General features: G+C 44.5%; 1 protein-coding gene across 5 annotated transcripts in view; it reads left to right on the top strand.

The window, feature by feature from the left end:
* As3mt (arsenite methyltransferase) overlaps nucleotides 1–21,270 on the top strand; it is a 32,367-nt gene that overhangs the window by 6,113 nt on the left and 4,984 nt on the right. For 2 of the 5 annotated variants that reach the window (XM_063271150.1, NM_080890.2), the window contains exons 7-10: nucleotides 1,638–1,719; nucleotides 5,547–5,678; nucleotides 5,970–6,112; nucleotides 12,134–12,250. In XM_063271150.1, the coding sequence (XP_063127220.1) occupies nucleotides 1,638–1,719; nucleotides 5,547–5,678; nucleotides 5,970–6,112; nucleotides 12,134–12,250 (474 nt within the window). Of the gene's footprint in view, nucleotides 1–1,637; nucleotides 1,720–5,546; nucleotides 5,679–5,969; nucleotides 6,113–12,133; nucleotides 20,842–21,270 lie in introns of those variants that run through there. The other 3 variants (XM_039082665.2, XM_039082696.2, XM_063271221.1) reach the window with 3 other exon arrangements.

A 21,270-nucleotide genomic window follows, 5' to 3' on the forward strand; every position in this document is an offset into this window, starting at 1 on the left:
TCACTTTGGAAATTAGATAAATAACACCTTCAATTCCTGTTGACTCCTTTGACCTAGATGTTAAGGACAAAGAAAAAATTTTAATGTGTAATAATATCACTGTGCATCGCTGTAATTTTATTTTCTTTCTTTCTCTCTTTCTCTCTGTCTGTCTGTCTGTCTGTCTGTCTTTCTTCTCCCCATCCCCTGAAACAGGGTTTCTTTCTGTAGCCCTGGCTGTCCTGGAACTCAATTTGTAGACCAGGCTGGCCTCAAATCACAGAGATCCATTTGCCTCTGCCTCCTGGGATTAGAAGAGGCCCCACTAGTGCTTAGCTTTATTACTATAATTTTCAAGGGATGAAACTGTTAATTCTATGGGTATCTGCTGTTAGTTGTCTGGGCACCTAGTGGTGTGTTCCACTTGGACTGGCTAAAAATTTAGGCAACCTGAATGTATTTAGGAGAGATACTCATTTTTTCCCCTCCTATGTTCTTGCTTGTTTAAAACCTTTTAAAAAGATTTTCTTGTTTTATTCTACATCAATGTTTTACATAAATGTTTTGTGTATATGCATGCATGTGCACCACACGTGTGTCTGGTGCCCACAGAGATCAGAACTGGACCCACACAGTGTGGATGTGGAAGACCAGCTTGGTTCCCATACACCAGTGGTTCTCGCTTTGAGCCACATATCAGATCTACTGTTTATATTACAATTCATATCAGTAGCAAAATTACAGTTATGGAATAGCAATGAAACGATTTTATGGTTGAGTGTCACAACACGAGGGACTGTTTAAAGGGTTGTAGCATTAGGAAGGATGGGAAGCTTTGCTCTACATTCTTAGAGTCTACAAGAACCGCAAGGGCTCGTAATCTCTGAGCCATCTCTCCAGCCCAGGGTTTGCTTATGAATTTCATCATGGCCTGTGTGTGGTGGTGGTGGTGGTGATGGTAATGTGGTGTGTGTGTATGTGTGTGTGTGTCTCTGTGTGTGTCTGTGTGTCTGTGTGCACTCGGGTGTGCAATTGTACACAATCAGAAGGTGATGTCAGGTGTCATGCTCTGTAGCCCTCAACTTTATATTTTGAGTTATGGTTCCTTACTGAACCTACAACTCACCATATTAGGTAGGATTGCCAGCTGATCAGCTCCGGGGACTTACCTCTCTGCCCCATCCGAGCCGGAGCTATGAATGCAAACCATGCTGGCTTTTGTGGATATTGGAAACGGGAACTCAGCAGATACTCACTTGACCCAACTATCTATCCCCAGCCTCACCCCTGCATTCCCCTCAGCGCAGACCATGCATTTAGAGGACATTCACCCTCTCTTCACCCTCTCCACGTTCTTTTGACTCTCTTCCTTCTGGATCATAGGGCACACTTTTATGTTGGATAGGACACTGGAGAAACAAACACGTCTGTCTCTGTTTTGTTTTAACAAGGGAGGCAGCTGTTGTTTGCTCAAAGGTCAGCTCGGTCAGTGTCAGCTCAAACACTGGGATTTTGAAACCGATCTCCTATGTTCGTTATTTGTTTTTGTATTTTTGGGGGGGGGTTGTTTTTTTGTTTTGTTTTTTTTGGTTTTGTTTTTGTTATCTAGGACCAATGTAATCTTTAACCTTGCTCAGATGTGCACTGCTCTCTTTCAGTACGGCGGGGAGCTCTATTTCAGTGACGTCTATGCTAGCCTTGAAGTGTCAGAAGACATCAAGTCACACAAGGTTTTATGGGGTATGTGTTCTGTTTCATCCCTATCAGTTAGTGTCAGCCAGCGCAGCACTCCACCCTGCAAGGAAGGTGGGGTGGGACCACTTGGATAGGAGAGCAAGCGATGCCAGGCCAGAAGGCTCTGTTCTTTTCCTGCCACTCGAAAGCAAAATATGAGGGCTGGTGGGGTGGCTGAGTGGGTAAAGGCACTTGTGGTCATTTAGGGTTTTACTGCTGTGAACAGACACCACGACCAAGGCAAGTCTTATAAAGGACAAAACCTAGTTGGGGCTGGTTTACAGGATCAGAGGGTCATCCATCATCATCAAGGCAGGAGCATGGCAGCGTCCAGGCAGGCATGGTGCAGGAGGAGCTGAGAGTTCTACATCTTCATCTGAAGGCTGCTAGGAGAAGACTGGCTTCCAGGCAGCTAGGATGAGGATCTTTTTTTTTAAAGATTTATTTATTATCTATGAGTACACTGTCACTGTCTTCAGACACACCAGAAGAGGGCATCAGATCCTATTACAGATGGTTGTGAGCCACCGTGTGGTTACTGGGAATTGAACTCAGGGCCTCTGGAAGAGCAGTCAGTGCTTTTTTTTTTTTTTTTTTTTTTAAGATTTATTTATTTATTTTGTATACGAGTACACTGTAGCTGTCTTCAGACACACCAGAAGAGGGCATCGGATCTCTTTACAGATGGTTGTGAGCCACCATGTGGTTGCTGGGATTTGAACTCAGGACCTCTGGAAGAACAGTCGGTGCTCTTAACCACTGAGCCATCTCTCCAGCCCCCAGGATGAGGGTCTTAAAGCCCACGCCCACAGTGACACACCCACCCCAACAAGGCCACACCTACTAATAGTGCCGCTCCCTGGGCTAAGCATATTTAAACCATCACATGGTCCCAGGCTGGCAACCTGAGTTTGATCCCTGGAACTCATGTAAAGGTGGGAGGAGAGGACAGATTCCATAGACCTATTCTCTGATGTGTACATGTGCACTGTGGCACACGTGTCTACACGTACACACACACACAAACACACACACACAATACATATATATATATATATATATATAAACTTTTTAAACGGTATATGATCTTAGGCAATTTAATTTATTTTTTTTAAACTGTACAATGAAAATAATAGCACAGACTACTTTTAAGACTTTTTCGAAGAATAAATGAGATAGAATATCCCTTTATTGTCAATTAAGAGTTTCTAGAAGTGGAGGAGATGAATGCATGCTCATGATTCGTCTGACTGTAAATAAACCTTTTTACATTTAAGCTGTGAGTAATGGTGCCGGCCTGTGATCTCAGCTCTTGGGAGATGGGAGCAACAGGACCAATGCTCATTCAAGGCTTGTGTGGGCTACACAGTGAGACATAGTCTCAAAAACGTAAATCTTATTTTCAAAGCAAATAGTGTTAACCTTCTCATTAAACAACAATATAAATGGGCAATGTTAAAAGCAGGAAAATAGAACAAGTGTGGTGGCACACGCCTTTAATCCCAGCATTTGGGAGGCAGAGGCAAGTGGAACTTTGTGAGTTCAAGGCCAGCCTGGTCTACAAAGCAAGTTGAAGGACTGCCTGGGCTACAGAGAGAAACCTTGTCTCAAAACAACAACAAAACAAAACAAATCAAAACAGCAGGAGAATAGGGCCTATGGGATGGCATCAACAGGTAATTCATTTGCCTTACATGCCTGACGAGCTGAGTTCAACCCCCAGTACCTGAATCAGTAAGTTTTATTCATCAAATGTAATTGCCATCTTGGAGGTTTACTGCTGAACAGGCTCTAATTTTTACTCAACTCTGGCTGATTGATTCAGCTCAGCTCTTCTGGCTCAAAACTCCTCTGCAAGCTGACTGATTCAATCTGGCTTCTCCTGACTTCTCACTGAATTGCTGTGCTTGGCCTCAAGCTAACTCTGGCAATTCGTTCTAATCTTCTGGCTCCTTCTTACTCTCTGGCTTCGGCTGCCTCTGCTGCACAAATGCCTCTTCTCCCTCTCTTCCTCTCCCCTGCTCCCTATCCTCTCTGTTCTCGTGAGAGTCGGGCATGTCCTATCCCTGACTCATTCTGTCAGATCTTTCCCCGATTCATCATTTTGCCCATCAATTAGATATTAGATATCAGACCTGGCTGCTTCCTTCTGCAAACTAATTTTACCTTAAAGGTGTGTGCTAAGGGCATTTCTGTATTCCAGCCAGAGAGATTAAAAGTGTGTGGCATGTGTGCATTCTCGCTGGATCACACAGACCTAGATCTTTGCAAATGATCCTTTGCCAAAGCAGCCATGCTGCTGGAATAAATTTCCTCTACAAGAACCCATATAAAAGTGACTGGAGGGAACAGACTCTACAAGATTGACCTCTTATTCCATATGTGCATTATCCCATGTGTGCTTCAGCCAAGAACATGTATACGTGATATATATATATATATATATATGCAGAGAAGTATATATATATTATACATAATATATTATATATACAGAGAATGGTAATGTATTATACACACACACAAATATATATATATATGTATATATATATATATATATATATATATATATATATATATATATGCAGAGAAGGGTAAAGATACTTGCTTCCGGGGCTGGAGAGATGGCTCAGCGGTTAAGAGCACTGATTGCTCTTCCAGAGGTCCTGAGTTCAAATCCCAGCAACCACATGGTGGCTCACAACCATCTGTCATGAGATCTGATGCCCTCTTCTGGTGTGTCTGAAGACGGCTACAGTGTACTTCTACATAATAACATAGTAAATAAATATTAAAAAAAAAGATACTTGCTTCCAAGCCTGACAACCTGAGTTTGATCCCCAGAGTCCCCATGGTAGAATGAGAAAACTCCTGAAAGTTGTCATCTAACTTCCTCATGCACTGTAGCACGCACAGTCTCATACGCACAGAAAACAAACAAGCATATAAAAGCCCGAGCCGCCAAGCCAGGTGTGGTGGCACACACCTTTACTCCCAGCACTTGGGAAGCAGAGTCAGGCAGATCTCCGAGTCCAAGGCTCGGTCTACATAAAACAGTAGTTCTCAACCTGTGGGTTGTGATCCCACTGGGGGTTGAAAGACCCCCTTCACAGGGGTCACCTGAGGCCATCAGAAAACACTGTAGCAAAATCACAGTTACGAAGTAACAACAAAAATAATTTTACCCTTGGGGGTCACCACAGATGTGAGGAGCTTTATCAAAGGATTGAAGCATTAGGAAGGTTGCGAATTAGGAAGGTTGCAAAGTGTGTGGCATGTGTGTGACATAGAAAGTTCCAGGCTAAGGGGCTGGGGATTTAGCTCAGTGGTAGAGCGCCTGCCTAGCAAGCGCAAGGCCCTGGGTTCGGTCCCCAGCTCCGAAAAAAAAGAAAAAAAAAAAAAAGTTCCAGACTAGCCAGGGTTATATAGCGAGAGTCCGTCTTTTTAAGAAAAGGCAAGATAATGAATAAGCAAAATAATTAAAAGATGTTTAAAAATACAAAAAGTGTATTTCCTAAGTCCGAACAATTTTTATTTTATGCATATGAATATTTTGCCTGCATGTAGCTCTGTGTGCCATGGAGCCTATGGCGGCCATACAAGGGTGTCCGACCACCTAGCACTGGCAGTACAGACAGGTGTGAGTTGTGTGAAGTGCTCCGCCATGGCCAGTGAGGTCCTACATCTTTTTCTTTATTTTTGGAGCTGGGGACCGAACCCAGGGCCTTGCGCATGAGGTCCTACATCTTAACACTGTGTCCTAGTTACCTGTTCAGGCTGGAAGTGTCCCTCAGACTGCTTTATATGGTGACTGCTCTGGCCTTTTCTCTCCTAAGGGGAATGCCTGGGTGGCGCTCTGTACTGGAAGGACCTCGCCGTCATTGCCAAAAAGATTGGGTTCTGCCCTCCACGTTTGGTCACTGCCAATATTATTACGGTTGGAAACAAGGAACTAGAAAGGGTTCTTGGTAAGAAACCACAGCAGAGGTGCTGTGACCGCAGTGTGCATGGTTTCAACTGGGGGATTAGCTTCTCCGAGAGTCTCATCCAGGGAAACTGTTCATCTCCCGGTGTCCACCTTGTCTCCTGAATAATTCCAGCCCCTTCCCCAGGGTGGCATTGAATAAAGTATCTGGAAGCCAATCAGGAAATGGACTGCAGTGCCCAGAGAGATAATGAATGGCTCACAGTCCGCTCTGTCTTCCTCTGTCGAGTGCTGCTGGGTGCTGCAAGGGAGCCCTGTGTGTGTCTGCTTCCAGGTGACTGTCGCTTCGTGTCTGCCACATTTCGCCTCTTCAAACTCCCTAAGACAGAGCCAGCCGGAAGATGCCAAGTTGTTTACAATGGAGGAATCATGGGGCACGAAAAGGAACTAATTTTCGATGCAAATTTTACATTCAAGGTAAAAAAAAAAAAAAAAAAAAAAAAAGCTGCCCTCTGGGCTGGCAGTATGGCCCAATGGTAGAGCACTTGCCAGTATGTGCAAGACCCCCAGTTCTATCTTCAGCTTTGGGACTGAGCAGGGCCCGTATCCAGGACTCAGCAGCATTCTTTCTTCTCTTGCTTCTGTGTCCCCCCTCAGCCCCAGTGCCTTCCCTGGATCTTGAATTTGATCTTGACCTGGTTCTCACTATTCTGATGTTGTTTGTGGTTTGTGTATTTTTTCATTTTACTTACAATAGAGTAGTAAACTTTTTTATACCGTCTTCTCTTGCCCAGTGATTCGAAGGTATAGAAACGAGCTCACCCTTTTAATTAAATTAGTTGAAAATACTTTAGGTGTAATAAGCGCTTCGAGTTTGGGATTCCTAGTAAGAGCAAACCATCTAAACGGACACCCAGTGGTGAGCCCTGTAAGACGCTTCAGGTGGGCTGGAGGGGCGGGAATACCTTCAGAGTCCCTCAGCAATGGAGAGAAAGTCAGAGGCACACTTCTGTATTCCTGTGGCTTCCGTTAGCTGTCTGGGTTGTCTTTCCTTCCACGAGGGCTTTGCAGAATGTCCGTTACCTGAGATGCACAGCTTTTGTTTACTCTGATACTTTGACATGTTTACTCCTTCTGGGCCACATCCTGGAAGGCCACCTTTCAAGATTCTGCATGGCTGTCTGACCCTCAGGGTCACTTAAAATCCTGCTGCGTCCAGGCTTTTTGTGGTTCCAGCCATTAGCTGTGTATTCCTTCAGAAAGCATGCTAGACTCCCTGAAGAGCCTCCTGGGGAGAGCCTTCCTGCTCTGATTGTCTATTGGCTCCCCCCCACCCCCCTAGGCTGTCTCTGGCTGTTCTCCAGCCTTCTTGACCCTTCCTCTCCTTTCTTTCCACTCTTACCTTGCATATCCAGTGTTCTGAGGTGTTTTGGGCCATCAGCTGAATTTCCTCTGGTCTTCATCTTCAGTGCACAGGCAAGGGCAGGGTGCAGCTCTCCTTCCCAGTGGTGTGAGAATGCACACTTGGGTTTGATGCCACTGGCTCTTGTCACTGTCTTCCGTGGAGGCATTTGGCTTTTGTAGGTTGGCTCTCTTGGGACACTGAATGACTGTCCTTTAGGGCTTTTGTGGTGGCCTCTTTCTTTTCATTCACCCTGTGGTCCATCAACTCCTTGGATAATTCCATCCCAACCCCCCCATCCCCACCTCTCTTGAGTCAGGGTCTTACTGTTATCATTTGGACACCTCCATATAGCATATCCATCTCTCTTTATCTTTTTATAAACACATACATCACTTACCCTATCGCTCTTGCTGGCCTAGAACTTACTATGTAGGTCAGGCTGCCCTTGAACTCAGAAAAATCTGTCTGTCTTTGCCTCCCGAGTGCTGAGATTATTAGTTAACATCATTGCACTTGAATGAACACACACGCACACACACACACACACACACACAGACTCACACATACACAGACTCACACACACATAGACACACACACAGACTCACACACACATAGACACACACACAGACTCACACAACATACACACACATGAACACACACACACGTACAGACTTACACGCACACATACAGACACACACACGCACACAGACTCACACACACACAGACTCACACACAGACACACACAGACTCACACACACAGACATACACACAGACTCTCACACACACAGACACACACACACACACACACACACACACACCACACACACACCACACACACACCACCACAATCTTTCCCACTTTCCTTGGTGTGTGGGACACTCACACACTTCTCAAATGCTCGAAGCTCTCATTCTGTAGAGATTCATGGTGAGGAGGTGGAGGGGCTGAGAAAGCTACAACTGATCTAGCTAGGGTCCATGTGTGGGAGCAGCATGACTTCCTGCTTGTGTGTATTTGTTAAGTGAAAAGATGTTTCTCAGTATTATAAAAATATTTCTGATTACAGAAAGGTTAAAAAAAGTACAATAAATACTCACATAGCTCTCAATACCTATTACCTATTCTAATAAGCAACTGAGAACATTTTGCTGTGTTTGCTTTATCTGTGTATAAACGTGTACATGCGTGTATACATATATGGTCATGTAGCATATAACACTTCAGCCAAGAGAAGACTATATACAGTGGCAGGGTCAGGGGTTATAATAGAGTTGAAAATGCCCTGTCTCCTAGGTCATGCTGGATTAAAGGCATGTGCCACCAGTGCCCAGCTTCTTTTATATTATTACTTGTGTGTGTGTGTTCATGTGTATATGTGTGTGTGTGTGTATGGTGTATGTGCTCATGTGCATATGTGTGTGTGTGGTATGTGTGTGTTCATGTGTGTGTGTGCGTGGTGTGTGTGTTCATGTGTGTGTGTGTGGTGTATGTGCTCATGTGTATATGTGTGTGTGGTGTGTGTGTTCATGTGTGTGTGTGTGCATGTGTGTGTGTTCATGTTTGTGTGTGTGTGTGTGTGTGTGTCTTATTGTAAAACTGTATGTTGTGTTATTTCTTTATCTTTCGCTGGACTTAATCTATGTTGTTTTGTTTATTGTAGCCATCGAGGAATGGGTTATACTATATACACACACTGCATAGCCTAGGTGTACAATTTATGGTGTTCATGTACTGACAAAATAGCCTAAGATACACTATATATGTATATCTGTATGCATATATGTATGTGTATATGTGTGTGTAAACTGTAAAATGTAAATATGCATATAACACACATAGGCATATATATGCAATTTTATAGATAGCACGATATTTCCCCTTAAATATTTCAGCCTGCATCTCATTGCATTTAATGTTTTTCTAATCACAATACTGTTATCACACCTAGGAACGTAGGTAAAGCTTCGCTCAGACATGATACTGAGAGATGATTGGGATTGGAGCAGTGTTGCAATTGTTAGTGTCACATGACTAAGGAGGCTTCGCATTTAATGCTACTCTTAGTAGACAGAGTAGGGCTTCATTTCTTCGAAGTAGAAAAGGTCAGTCTTTGGAATCAAATACCCAGTCCCATTTTCTGGCTCTGGGTGAACTAGAATGTTATTGATGCGAAAATGTAGTCCTCACTTTCAAAGAGGTAAGAGCTGGTTTATTCTGGAACGGAGTAAGATGGCACTAGCCCCGGGGACGTGATTCAGATTCCCTCAAATCACATCACACTGCGTCATGGACAGGTAACAAAGGGAAGGCATCTATAAATCAAAATATTTGCCAAATACATCCGTGGGAGCCGCAGGTAGGCGGGTCATAGCAAAATGGGCGAATGCTCTGCTGTAGGTTTCTGAGGCTATGTGACGACATCCTCGTCTTTTGGATTGGTGAAGCTGATGGTCTGCCAAGAATACTTTGTAAAGTTCCACAGTCCCAAGATGTCAACAGGTGTCAATCAAGGGGACTAAAAACAGGCCAAGACAGGGTGGCTATGGGCTGCAGCGTTTTAGCTCTCTGCAGTGTTTCAGTGCAGTCATTCGGGCCTGCAGACTCTGGAACACAGGCGCACAGATGCGGCTTTGCTCCGCCCACCCCTCCTGCAAAACCTCCTGGGTCTTCACAGTGCCCCCTGTTGGCCAAGCATCACAGTTCTTGAGACAGGGTTTCTCTGTAACCCTGACTGTTCTGGAAATCACTTTGCAGACCAGGCTGGCCTCAAACTCACAGAGATCCCCCTGTCTCTGCCTCCGTGATGGAATTAGCATGCTCCACAATGCTCAGCTAATATCTATAACCTCCTGTGGAATGGCTAGCTCTAATCTTAGGAAAGGTTGGTCTTTAATATCTAGGTTATTACGACTCTTAATGTTTCTGTGTTGACTTGATTTATTATCTTGGATTATGCCACATTTTAGTTTGGAGAAATAAATGAACAATTACATTACAGAGAAAAAAATTGGATAATAACATAGTATTTTAAATTTTTAGAAACTGTCTTTTCTGTGTTGCAAATACTAATGACAGCGATAGACATGAGTGGTCAAACCTGCTAGAAATCAGTAGTTTTAGGCTCTGTCGGCAGAGCCAGATCTTACTTTGTAAAATAGAAAGAGAGATAGGGCCTAATAGGAGTCACAATGATAATTTCCTTTTTTGTAATAGAATATGAATACTATTAATTGATATTTTAAAAATCCTGGCTAACTTTACCATAGTACAGCTTAAATACTCAAGACGTGTTGGCTCTTGGGATTGGAGAGATAGCTCAGTGGTTAAGATCATTTCTGCTCCTCCAGAGGACTCATGGGCTCAGTTCTCAGAACCCACATGGGAAGTGACAACTCCACAAACCCAGTTTCAGGGGAGCGAGCGGACGATCTATTCTGGCCGAGATAAAAAGAAATAAAGCTTACAAACACAGCAAGACAAAGAAACAACTAATTTTAGCGTAGAGGGTCAGGGCTGGGACTGATTCATCACCATCATTCTGATCATTCTGCTTCAGTTAGTGTCTGAGTCTCTACAATGGGCAGTTCTAACAGACCGTGGGTCTCTTATCACCCAGGCTTTACCCCGAGACTAGCCAGACCTTTTTTTTTTTTTTTTTTTTTTTTGTATGTAGTCTTTTGTTTTCTCAGAGGAGGAGGAATAGGTAAAGCCAGGGGACAGTGGGTGATACTAGAAGGTTGACGATTGATTCCTTAGAATATATCTATGTGATGGTATTTTATTTTATGTTTATGAGTATTTTGCCTTCATATGTGTGCCCCAAATATGTTCCTGGTGCCTGAGGAGAGCAGAAGGCATTCGATCCTCTGGAACTGGAGTTTTACACAGTTCTGAGCCACCTTATGGGGCTGGGAACCGCCAGGAAGAACATCACGTTCTTCTGACAGCTGAGCCATCACTTCAGTCCCCATCTTTTTTTTTGGTTCTTTTTTTCGGAGCTGGGGACCAAACCCAGGGCCTTGCGCTTCCTAGGCAAGCGCTCTACCACTGAGCTAAATCCCCAACCCCTTCAGTCCCCATCTTTAGTCTTGCAACAACCTCTGAAAAATTTTAAACAAATTCACCATTTGTTTTCAACATTTTCTTTTAACTTAAATGTAGTTGTAGAGGCTTTGCAAGTTTTTATTACATGTTTTATTCATTATAAGATCTTATAAGTTTTGTAAGTTACCAGTTATATTATTTCTTTTTTTTTTTAAGATGATTTAAAATGCCAGTTTAAGCAGGCTCCTTTTGTGTGGACTATGCCTCAATCCCAGTACTTGGGAGGCAGAGGCAGGAGGATCTTTATGAGTTGGAGGATATCACAGAAAAGCTCTCAGATAAGAAACAGGAAAAAAAATATTACCTACAACTTCAAGTTAGTGTGAAAAATAAACCAAATTTAGAGATTTATTCAGAGAGTCTGGAGAGATGGCTCAGGGGTTGAAAGCATCTGTCGCTGCTGCAGAGGACCTAAGTTTGGTTCCCAACACCACACTGTGTCTTACAACCACCCTTAACTGCTGGCTCCTGCAACTTAATTAATATACCGGAGTTAACTAGCTGGATTACCAAGTAATGTGTACTTCTAAACAGTTTATATTAGATTAGATACGGGAGGAGCGTCAGGGCAAAAAGACACCCAACAAATTATTAGACCAAACCCTAGCCAGAAACCAAATGCCTCCTGGGCTCAGAACAAACAGATGGATGACCTTCCAACAAGGGAGAGCCTGGCCTAGCAGGACTCCTCGCGTCCACCAGAGATGGTCCAGCATGTCCTTTTTAGCACCGGGACTAAGGGCACGCTCCACCACTGCCCAGCTCACGATATTTTCTTTCTAATAAGATTGAAGAGCTGGTCTGGCAAGATGGCTCAGCAGGTGAGGGTGCTTGCCTATGAAAGCCTGGCAAACTGGGTTTGATTCCCAGAATTCATGGAAGAGAGAACTCACACCTCAAGATTATACAACCTTTCCCATCCCCAGCCCCAAAACAACAAAGAGGGCCAAGATGGTGTCTTTTCATACTCGTCTTTTGCTTCCCCTTAGGAAGGTGAAGCTGTTGAAGTGGATGAGGAGACGGCAGCCATCTTGAGGAACTCTCGGTTTGCTCACGATTTTCTCTTCACACCTGTTGAGGCCTCCCTGTTGGCTCCCCAAACAAAGGTTTGTTGGACTTTCAGTTCCCTACTTCAGTCAGGTCCCTTGAAAGACCAAACTACAGGCCCTCCTAAGACAACAGTTTTCTTCACAGTTGGCTATTTACCACAACTCATTTCTAGAATATTTGTGTGGATAAATGATTTGATTTTCTTTTGTAAATTCTTTTTATTTAAAGATTTAGTTTTGTTTTATGTGTATGGGTGTTTTCCCCAAATATATGTCTGTGTACTCTCTGCAGTGCCCACAGAAGCCAGCTGCCCGGGAACTGGTTTTACAGAGTTGCTATGTGGGTTCTGAGAACTGAGCCCATAAATCCTCTGGAAGAGCAAAACTGACTCTTAACTCCAAGAGCCAACATTTCTTTTTTTTTTTTTTTTTTTTTTTTTTAATTGTGTATTTATCTTATGTATGTGAGTACACTGTGGCTGTCTCCAGACTCACCAGAAGAGGGCATCGGATCCCGTCACAGATGATTGTGAGCCACCATGTGGTTGCTGGGAATTGAACTCAGGACCTCTGGAAGAGGAGTTAGTGCTCTTAACCACTGAGCCATCTCTCCAGCCCCAACATTTCTTGACTGTTTAAGCTATCTTATAGTGAAATTAGCCAAGATTTTAAAAATATTAATGAAACCAAATGTCAATGAGTTATACATTTCTAAATGTGTAACTTAAAATGCAGAGGGGACAATGGCTCAGCAGGTAAAGGTGCTTGCTGTCAAAGTTGAAGACCCGAGTTTAATCCCTGAACACCATATGATGGAGAGAGAGAACCAACTTCCCCAGCTGCTCTCTAACCTCTGCACATGCACTGTGACATGCATCCCAACCCACGCGCGCGCGCGCACACACGCACACGCACACACATATACACACACGCGCACGCACACGCGCACACACACGTGCACACACACGCGCACACACACGCGTGCACACGCGCGCGCGCACACACACACACACAGTAAACAAATACATAATAAATGAATGATAAGTAAATGAAATGTTAAAACCCATTCTTAGGGGCTGGAGAGATGGCTCAGCGGTTAAGAGCACCCGACTGCTCTTCCAGAGGTCATGAGTTCAATTCCCAGCAACCACATGGTGGCTCACAACCATCTGTAAAGAGATCCGATGCCCTCTTCTGGTGTATCTGAAGACAGCTACAGTGTACTTATATATAATAAATAAAAAAAAAAAAAAACCATTCTTAGTGCTAGACAGATGGCTCAGTGACAGCTGCGCTTCAGAGGACACAGGTTCAAGTCTCAGCACCCACATGGCAGCTCTTAACTCCAATCCCAGGGGAATTGGACGCCCTCTTCTAGCCTCTGAAGGGACCAAGCACAAATGTGGTGCAGACATATGTGTAGACAAAGCACTCATAGAAATAAAATAAAATAATAAATAAAAAGCCTTTTTACATTTAAAAATGTTAAAGTAATAAGAATGATATTAATTTTATCTTAGCTTTGGTATTTTTATCTTAGCTTATGGTAACATGTGGAAACATAAGGAAACGTAGTCGGTTTAAAATGTTCACCTGGGGGCTGGAGAGATGGCTCAGTGGTTAAGAGCACTGACTGCTCTTCCAGAGGACCTGAGTTCAATTCCCAGCAACCACATGGTGGCTCACAACCATCTGTAATGAGATCTGATGCCCTCTTCTGGTGTGTCTGAAGACAGCTTTGGTATACTCACATACATACAATAAACAAATCTTTTTAAAAAAAAATGTTCACCTGGGGTTAGGATTTGTTTTGAGACAAGGTTTTGTTTTATTGCCCACACGGGTCTTGAACTCCTGGATTCAAGTACTGCTCCCCACTCATTCTCAGTCACTAGAATTATGAGTGCGTGATACTGAGTCCAGCATGTAAGGCATTTTTGTGGCAACTCTTAACCTGTTTTATATTTGGGACCCTTTTGAAAGCTTTCTTTTGGTAATTCTTGTTTTCTTTGTTCCCCACCCCCAGAGTTGAAGACTGAACACAGGGCCTTGTGCTTGGTAGGCAAGCACTTTACCACTGAGCTAAATCCCCAAACCCCGTTTTGAAAACTTACATACACATATATGTGTGTGTGGTGTGTGTGTGTGTGTGTGTGTGTGTGTGTGTGTGTGTGTTTGTAGAAGGCTTATAGATCCCTTCAGTTAATTCACAGATATTCCAAAAACTCAAAAGGTTATTACTGACATGTTAGGAATTAGGGGACAACAATTGAGAGATGGCTTGGTGGGTAAGAACACTGGCCCCTCTTCCAGGGTTTGATTCCCAGCACCCTCATGGCAGCTACCAATCATCTAAAACTTGATAATCTATTCTGGCCTGTGTCTGAGGCAAAACACCCACACACATAAAATAAAAAGAAATAAAGCTTACAAACAAAGAAACAACTAATTTTAGCATAAAGGGTCAGGGCTGGGGCTGATTCATCATCACCATTCTGCTTCAGTTTGTCTGAGTCTCTGCAATGGGCAGTTCCAACAGACGGTGGGTCTCTTATCACCCGGGCTTTACCCCGAGACTAGCTAGCTCTCTCGGAGACAGATTGGGTAAGTCCGGGGGAGGGTGGGTGAGAATAGAGGGTTGATAATTGACTCCTTCGGTTGTCCAGCCATCAAGACTCCTCCCCATTGAGCAGCTGTTTCCCAGTTTCCCCACTGACTGGCTCTTACCAGCAGCTGGTTGTCTGGACTCCATAGTTCCCCCTCTTTTGGAGATTTCACATGAAATCTATATGTACATGGCCATTTGTATCTGACCTTTCCCCTGTGTTTTCAAAGCTGCTTCACTGAGCATGCTCCGCTGTCTCACTCCTATTGGAGCACGGCCGCATTGGTTCATCTGTCCACACTTGATGGCTGTTGTCCTGCTTCTTGTAGATTATAAACTGTACTATTAGGAACACAAATATGCAAATATTCATTTGACTTTTCTGCTTTCAAAGATTTTGCATCTGTACTGAAGAATGGAATCTCTCTCTCTCTCTCTCTCTCTCTCTCTCTCTCTCTTGCATTTCTAACTTTTGGTGGCTTTGATATTATTTGCTTTTGAGACAGGGTCTCACTGTGTAGTCTTGGCCAGCCTGGAAGTCAATATGTAGACCAGGTTGGCCTTGAACTCACGGAGCTCCACTTGTCCCATCCTGAGATTAAAAGGCATAGGGTACCATTTTTGGCCATATCCCCAGCTTGTGAAGAACCACCCTGTCTTCCACAGTAGCTGCACCACTTTGTATCCCTAGTACTGTCACCGCAGAACAATAGTCCTGTTGTTGGTCACCACACATGCCAAGAGGGACAGAATGTAATCTCTAAGCTCTGCCTATACAGAAAGCAGGTGATCCAAGATGGCCGTGGACCAATACTCTAAAAACTGCCTTCCCTTACCTACAGCCTGCAGGCTTTAGCAGACTGGGAGGACAAAGGCCATCAGTTCCCAGTGTGTTCTTGCCCCTCTTGTCAGGTGGCCAGCCTTGTCCCTGGGATCTATGACGTCAGTGCCTCTGTCCTTAATCATCTCTTACCCTCTCCCCTTGTTCTCTGAACATCTGGGCCAAGTCTAAGTCAGTGTCTCCCTTTATCATCATGGTCTGCTCAGGGCCATGTGGAGGATGAACAAACAAGCCAGTAACATGGTGTAGCTGTTAAGCTAGCAAGAACACGTCCATGCAGATTCCTTTTTATTATATGAGGTACAAATGTGCCCTCGGAATGCAAACTACGAAAGCCTGTGCACCAGTGGGCAGTTGTGCTAAGAACGATTTTTTTTTTTTATTCTTTTTTTTGGGAGCTGGGGACTGAACCCAGGGCCTTGCGCTTGCTAGGCAAGCGCTCTACCACTGAGCTAAATCCCCAACCCCTTCATTTGTTTTTAAATGTTAGCTTTTGTCCTATTTTATTTTATGCATATGAGTGCTTTGCCTATATGGATGGACAGATGCCACCTATGTGCCTGGTGCCCGAGGAGGTCAGAAGAAGGCATCAGGTCCCCTGGAATAGAGTCACAGATTGTTGTGAGCCACCCACCCAACATGAGTGTAGAAGGGGGAGTTGTAGGGTTTTGATCTGCACCGTCTACTCCTGTAGTGTGACACATACCTTTTTGTTCTTCTGAGGCAGAGTTTATATTGCCCAGATTGGCATGATCTTCTGATCATCCTGTCTCTATCTCCCATATTGAGGATTACAGACATAGACCACCATTGCTGGCTTCGAATGGTTAGGGGGAGGAGGGCTAACAGGAACAAAGCCCAGGAAACAGCCATGTGGTCTGATCCGTGTCTATGCGTGTGCACATGTGGGTTGCTCTGTAGCTCCAGGTCCCATGGTGTGCAGACTGACTGACTCTCTCCTGTAGCCCCTTCCTTCCTCTCTTCTCATTCCAGCCCACCGCCTGGTAATTTAAAGCATCCCGTGAAAATGTGTGTCGCCATCTATGGGAGACAAGCTAGAACTGTATAAAAGCCCAACCTCAAAACATTCAGGGACTTCGGTATTGGGCATGTGAACCTGTAGGAGCCCAGGACATGGCGAGCCACTTTCTGGTAGAAGCAGCTTAGGAGTACCAGTTTTTATGCCACAGAGTCTGTAACGTTTTGTTCCAAAGACCACCTAGTCGTGGTTTAACTTCATTTATTATCTCACCATCATTTCCCCGGTGTTTCAAAAAACTGCCTTGGACCGCATTCTGATTTTTTTTTTTTAAAGATTTATTTATTTTATGCATAAGAGTACACTGTCGCTGTTTTCAGACGCACCAGGAGAGGGCATCAGATCCCATTACAGATGGTTGTGAGCCACCATGTGGTTGCTGGGAATTGAACTCAGGACCTCTGGGAGAACAGTCAGTGCTCTAACCTCTGAGCCATCTCTCCAGCCCCCCCCCCCCCCCCGCATTCTGATTTTTTAAAGCAGTGGTATTTTGTTACATTTTTATTTATTGTATGTGTACACCTTGAGGTTAGAGAACAATCTCTAGGTCTTGGCTCACTCACCCTCTTCAGGGTTCTTCTTTTTGTTTGTTTTTCTTTTTTCAGGACAGGGTTTCTATGTATAAGCTTGGCTAACCTGAAACTTGTTTTGGAGACCAGGCTGGCCTTGAATTCACATCCACCTGCCTCTGCCTCCCGAGTGCTGGGATTAGAGGCGTGTGCCACTGCCACTCAGCTTTCTTTTCAGGATTTTATAATTGTTCTTCTAGGTGCCCTTTTTTACTCTGGTCTCAGAAACGATCTTTCTCTAAACATTTTCACTTTTCTGTTGTTCGTACGTAACTGTAGTTTACACACTGAGCATACATGGATGTGCAGGTAAACCTCGGAGAATTTCCCCTCACAGACTTTAAAAGAGTTGAGTTTATCAGTGACCGGCTGTGAGACCACCCAGTCCTCGTGTCTGAGGGCTGTCCGAGGTGCTGAGGGAGACACAGACAGATCCAGGTCTGCTCACAGTACAGACGGACTTACTGACAGATGCCTAGTTCTAGGCAGCAGCCATACTGGTTGGAGCCTCAAACCTGGGCCAGAAAGAGGGGCAAGACCTAAGTGACTGAATTCTAGCTAGAGTGTATCTGTTTCTCTCAGAGATTAAGCAGGTTGCTGCTGCATTCCTGGGGCTGGCTCTGCAGCGCCCTGCTCAGCACTGCTTCAATGGTCCTTACCAGCAGTGCTGTGCTCAGTACTGTTTTAATGGTCCTTTCCTGCAATGCTGTGCTCAGTACTGCTCTAATAGTCCTTTCCTGCAATGCTGTGCTCAGTACTGCTCTAATGGTCCTTACCTGCAGTGCTGTGCTTAGTACTGCTCTAATGGCCCTTACCTGCAGTGCTGTGCTCAGTACTGCTTCAATGGCCCTGACCTGCAGTGCTGTGCTCAGTACTTCTCTAGTGGTCCTTTCCTGCAATGCTGTGCTCAGTACTGCTCTAATAGTCCTTTTCTGCAATGATGTGCTCAGTACTGCTCTAATGGCCCTGACCTGCAATGCTGTGCTCAGTACTGCTCTAATGGCCCTGACCTGCAATGCTGTGCTCAGTACTGCTCTAATAGTCCTGACCTGCTATCTTTTGTTGGAAAACTGTAGCACATCATCAGAATTTTTTTTTTTTTTGGTGTTTTTCTCTATGGAGTTCCAACAAATGTAGATCAACTATGCAATGTAAGGTGGACCAATATACGTGTGTGTTGTTAGCAAAGAATCTTTTACCATGTGTCTTTTTATATGTTTGCTTTAGCAGAGCATTTTCTCCCTTGTGTCTGTTCTAGTGAAATGGTTTTTTATGAGTTTGCCTAAGTCTTTTACCTGAATCTATTTTAGGAAAACATTTCTTTACATGTTTGCCGCAGCAAAACATCATCTATTTTCTAAAGAACCCTTAAGTCTTCATTTTATATCTCTTTCTGTTTAAGAATTGTCTTTTTCTCTAACATTAACAATCTATATATAATAGAAAGAATTATAAGAACCATCATAGTTTTATGTACAATATAGTCAAATATTAGTCAAGTAACAAAATAACTTAAATCTATCAATATACAATAAAGAAAAAATTATCAATAAATAACAAAAATACTTAAATCTTTATTATATATAATAATTAAACAAAAACCTTAAATTTTTTTTTTTTTGGTTCTTTTTTTCGGAGCTGGGGACCGAACCCAGGGCCTTGCGCTTCCTAGGTAAGCGCTCTACCACTGAGCTAAATCCCCAGCCCCTTTAAATTTTTATTAGTATAGAATAATTAAACAAAAACCCCTTATATTTCTATCAATATAGAATATAGTTAAACAAAACAGCCGACCACCCTAGATGATAACAACTGTAACACATCAAGCCACCAACAACCAAGTGTGGCAGAGGAAGGTCAGAGATAGAAAGTAACACAAGGGATGCTGGGTAAAGGTGGACTTTAGAAAAAATGTAACGGAGATTCCTAATAGTGGCTACAGTTCATGGTCTAGGGGGATTACTATGGACAAGTTGGAAGAGCTGAAGACATTTTACACTGTAGCAAGAAGTAGCCAGTTCCCCAGGTGGCAGAGGCCACTGGAAGCTGCCGCATTGTTCCCCGTCTCTGCGTTTATTTATTATTTATTTTGAATTCTTTTTCATTTTCCTTTTTGAAGCAGGGGCTTGCCATGTAGCCCAATCCCATCTGGAACTTGCCGTCCTCTAGCCTTCACTGGGCCACGTGTGAGATTACAGGTTCTTGGATTTAATGCATGCTGTGAACGAATAGCAGGGTGGCCTGTCTCTGTATCAACTCTGTGGAATCTATGTGCACAGCTTGGGTGTGGATGGTCTCTGGAACAGGACTCTGAGCCCCCAAGCACTCACAAGGATCAGATATGGCAGCGAGAGGTAGTCTAAATTACTCACGTTCTCCAGGGACTTTGGCCTAGCCAGGTGGGCCTCATTATTCTAATGAACTGCTCTCTCTGCACCAAGCCTGCTGCCACGTTTTTTGGGTGTTACCCTCACAGCATGTCCTGGGAAGCTAATGCTCTGGGTCCTATCATTCTGGCACGGGTTCTGAAGACCTTGCCGGTCTCCCTCAGAGGATGGACTTGGTGAAGCCAGTGGGTGCTTGCCTCGCTTACCGCTATGCTGTGCCATCCACCATGTTGTGTTCTCTGTGTCCAGTCATCGGTACACTTGATGGGCGTCCCATGCTAGCAGACATAGCACCCAGAATTTTGTCTCTCAGCCACCCTGGTTTTCTCCTGTCGGAGAAGTCACGTGACGTCTGTGGCAGGTTGTGCCGCAGCGCAGACGCTTCGGTTTCACCGTGACCCAACTGCGTACCCCACATTTCCGGTGTAAGTTAAACCCCATCCCACACTGTACCCAGCTGAGGGGAGGCAGCTCTGGAAGTCACTGGGCTCCATACTTCCCGCTGCCTAGAAACAGCGGGGGTCGGCCCTCCTAGGGCTTTCTAGTAGGGAGCTTTGCACGGTGACCAGTGAGGACTCCGTCTCCCCTCCACTTTTGTGCTGTGGCATTGTACATGGTGTGGTGCTGATGTCTAAAGAAGTCTGTCCAGTTTCAGCTCCCTCCACAGTTTAGGACAGGTGCCTCTTGTTCTTGCCAGAGAGAGTCCAGCTCATGCCGTCTGTCGGAGTGACGTCTAGTTGCTTTAGCAAACCTGGTAGGGGGGTGCCTAGAGTCTGCACCTCGATTATCCCTACGCATGTCTGTGTGTTGATTCCTATGTAAGAGGCTTGTGGTTCATCTCATACTCTGCCTGGAAACAAATGGGTCCTATCTGATTTGGCCACTCCTAGGAACCTCATGGGTGGCCTGGGGCCTTGGATCTTGCTGGAGTTGATGACCTATCCCCTCCTATCTAGAAGGAGATAACACTGTCATTGTCCTGTGTTCTGAGACTATAAGCTTCCTCTTTTCCCAGGTTATTATTACAAGAATGGGAGCAGATAATATCGGTTTGGAATGGGGACCTAAGTCACCGCTCTGTGACAGGTAGAATTAAATAAAGGCAAGGTGGACGGTCTCATCAGTCTAGTGTCACAGGATTGCTGTGAGAACAGAGAGAGCACAGAGCCAAGGGGGGGGGGTGCCTCTTTCCCTGATCCCTGGCAATGTAGGCGCCTCAGCATAGATACTAGTTCTTACCGTATTTAGCGCCCTATAATGCACCAACATTCTCCAAGTCGTGTGGGCCTTGTTGGAGGCAGTGTGGGACAAGAGGCCTTTGCTCTCAGCAGGCCATCTCTGTCATCTACTGCTCTCCATCTAGGGGCAGAAGAGCGAACAGGGTCCCATTTGCTTCCCCTCTCAGTATCTCCTTAGCTACCTGAATCTTGATACCATCCCCCACCCAACCCCCGCCCCCCAGGAGTCTGCATGCCTTTCCTAATAAAATAGCCACCACCCCTTAGTACCCTGCAGGATGGGGGAGCCTCTCAGAAGTCAGTACATCACTGACTACTCTGGTGACAGTGCCCTATAAACTTCAGTGCGACCCAAACCCTAGAGGACAGGCTGGGCTGCCTTAGAGATTTGTACTTTC

This window comes from Rattus norvegicus, chromosome 1 (genome assembly GCF_036323735.1).
Source record: "Rattus norvegicus strain BN/NHsdMcwi chromosome 1, GRCr8, whole genome shotgun sequence".
NCBI classification, from domain to species: Eukaryota; Metazoa; Chordata; class Mammalia; order Rodentia; family Muridae; genus Rattus; species Rattus norvegicus.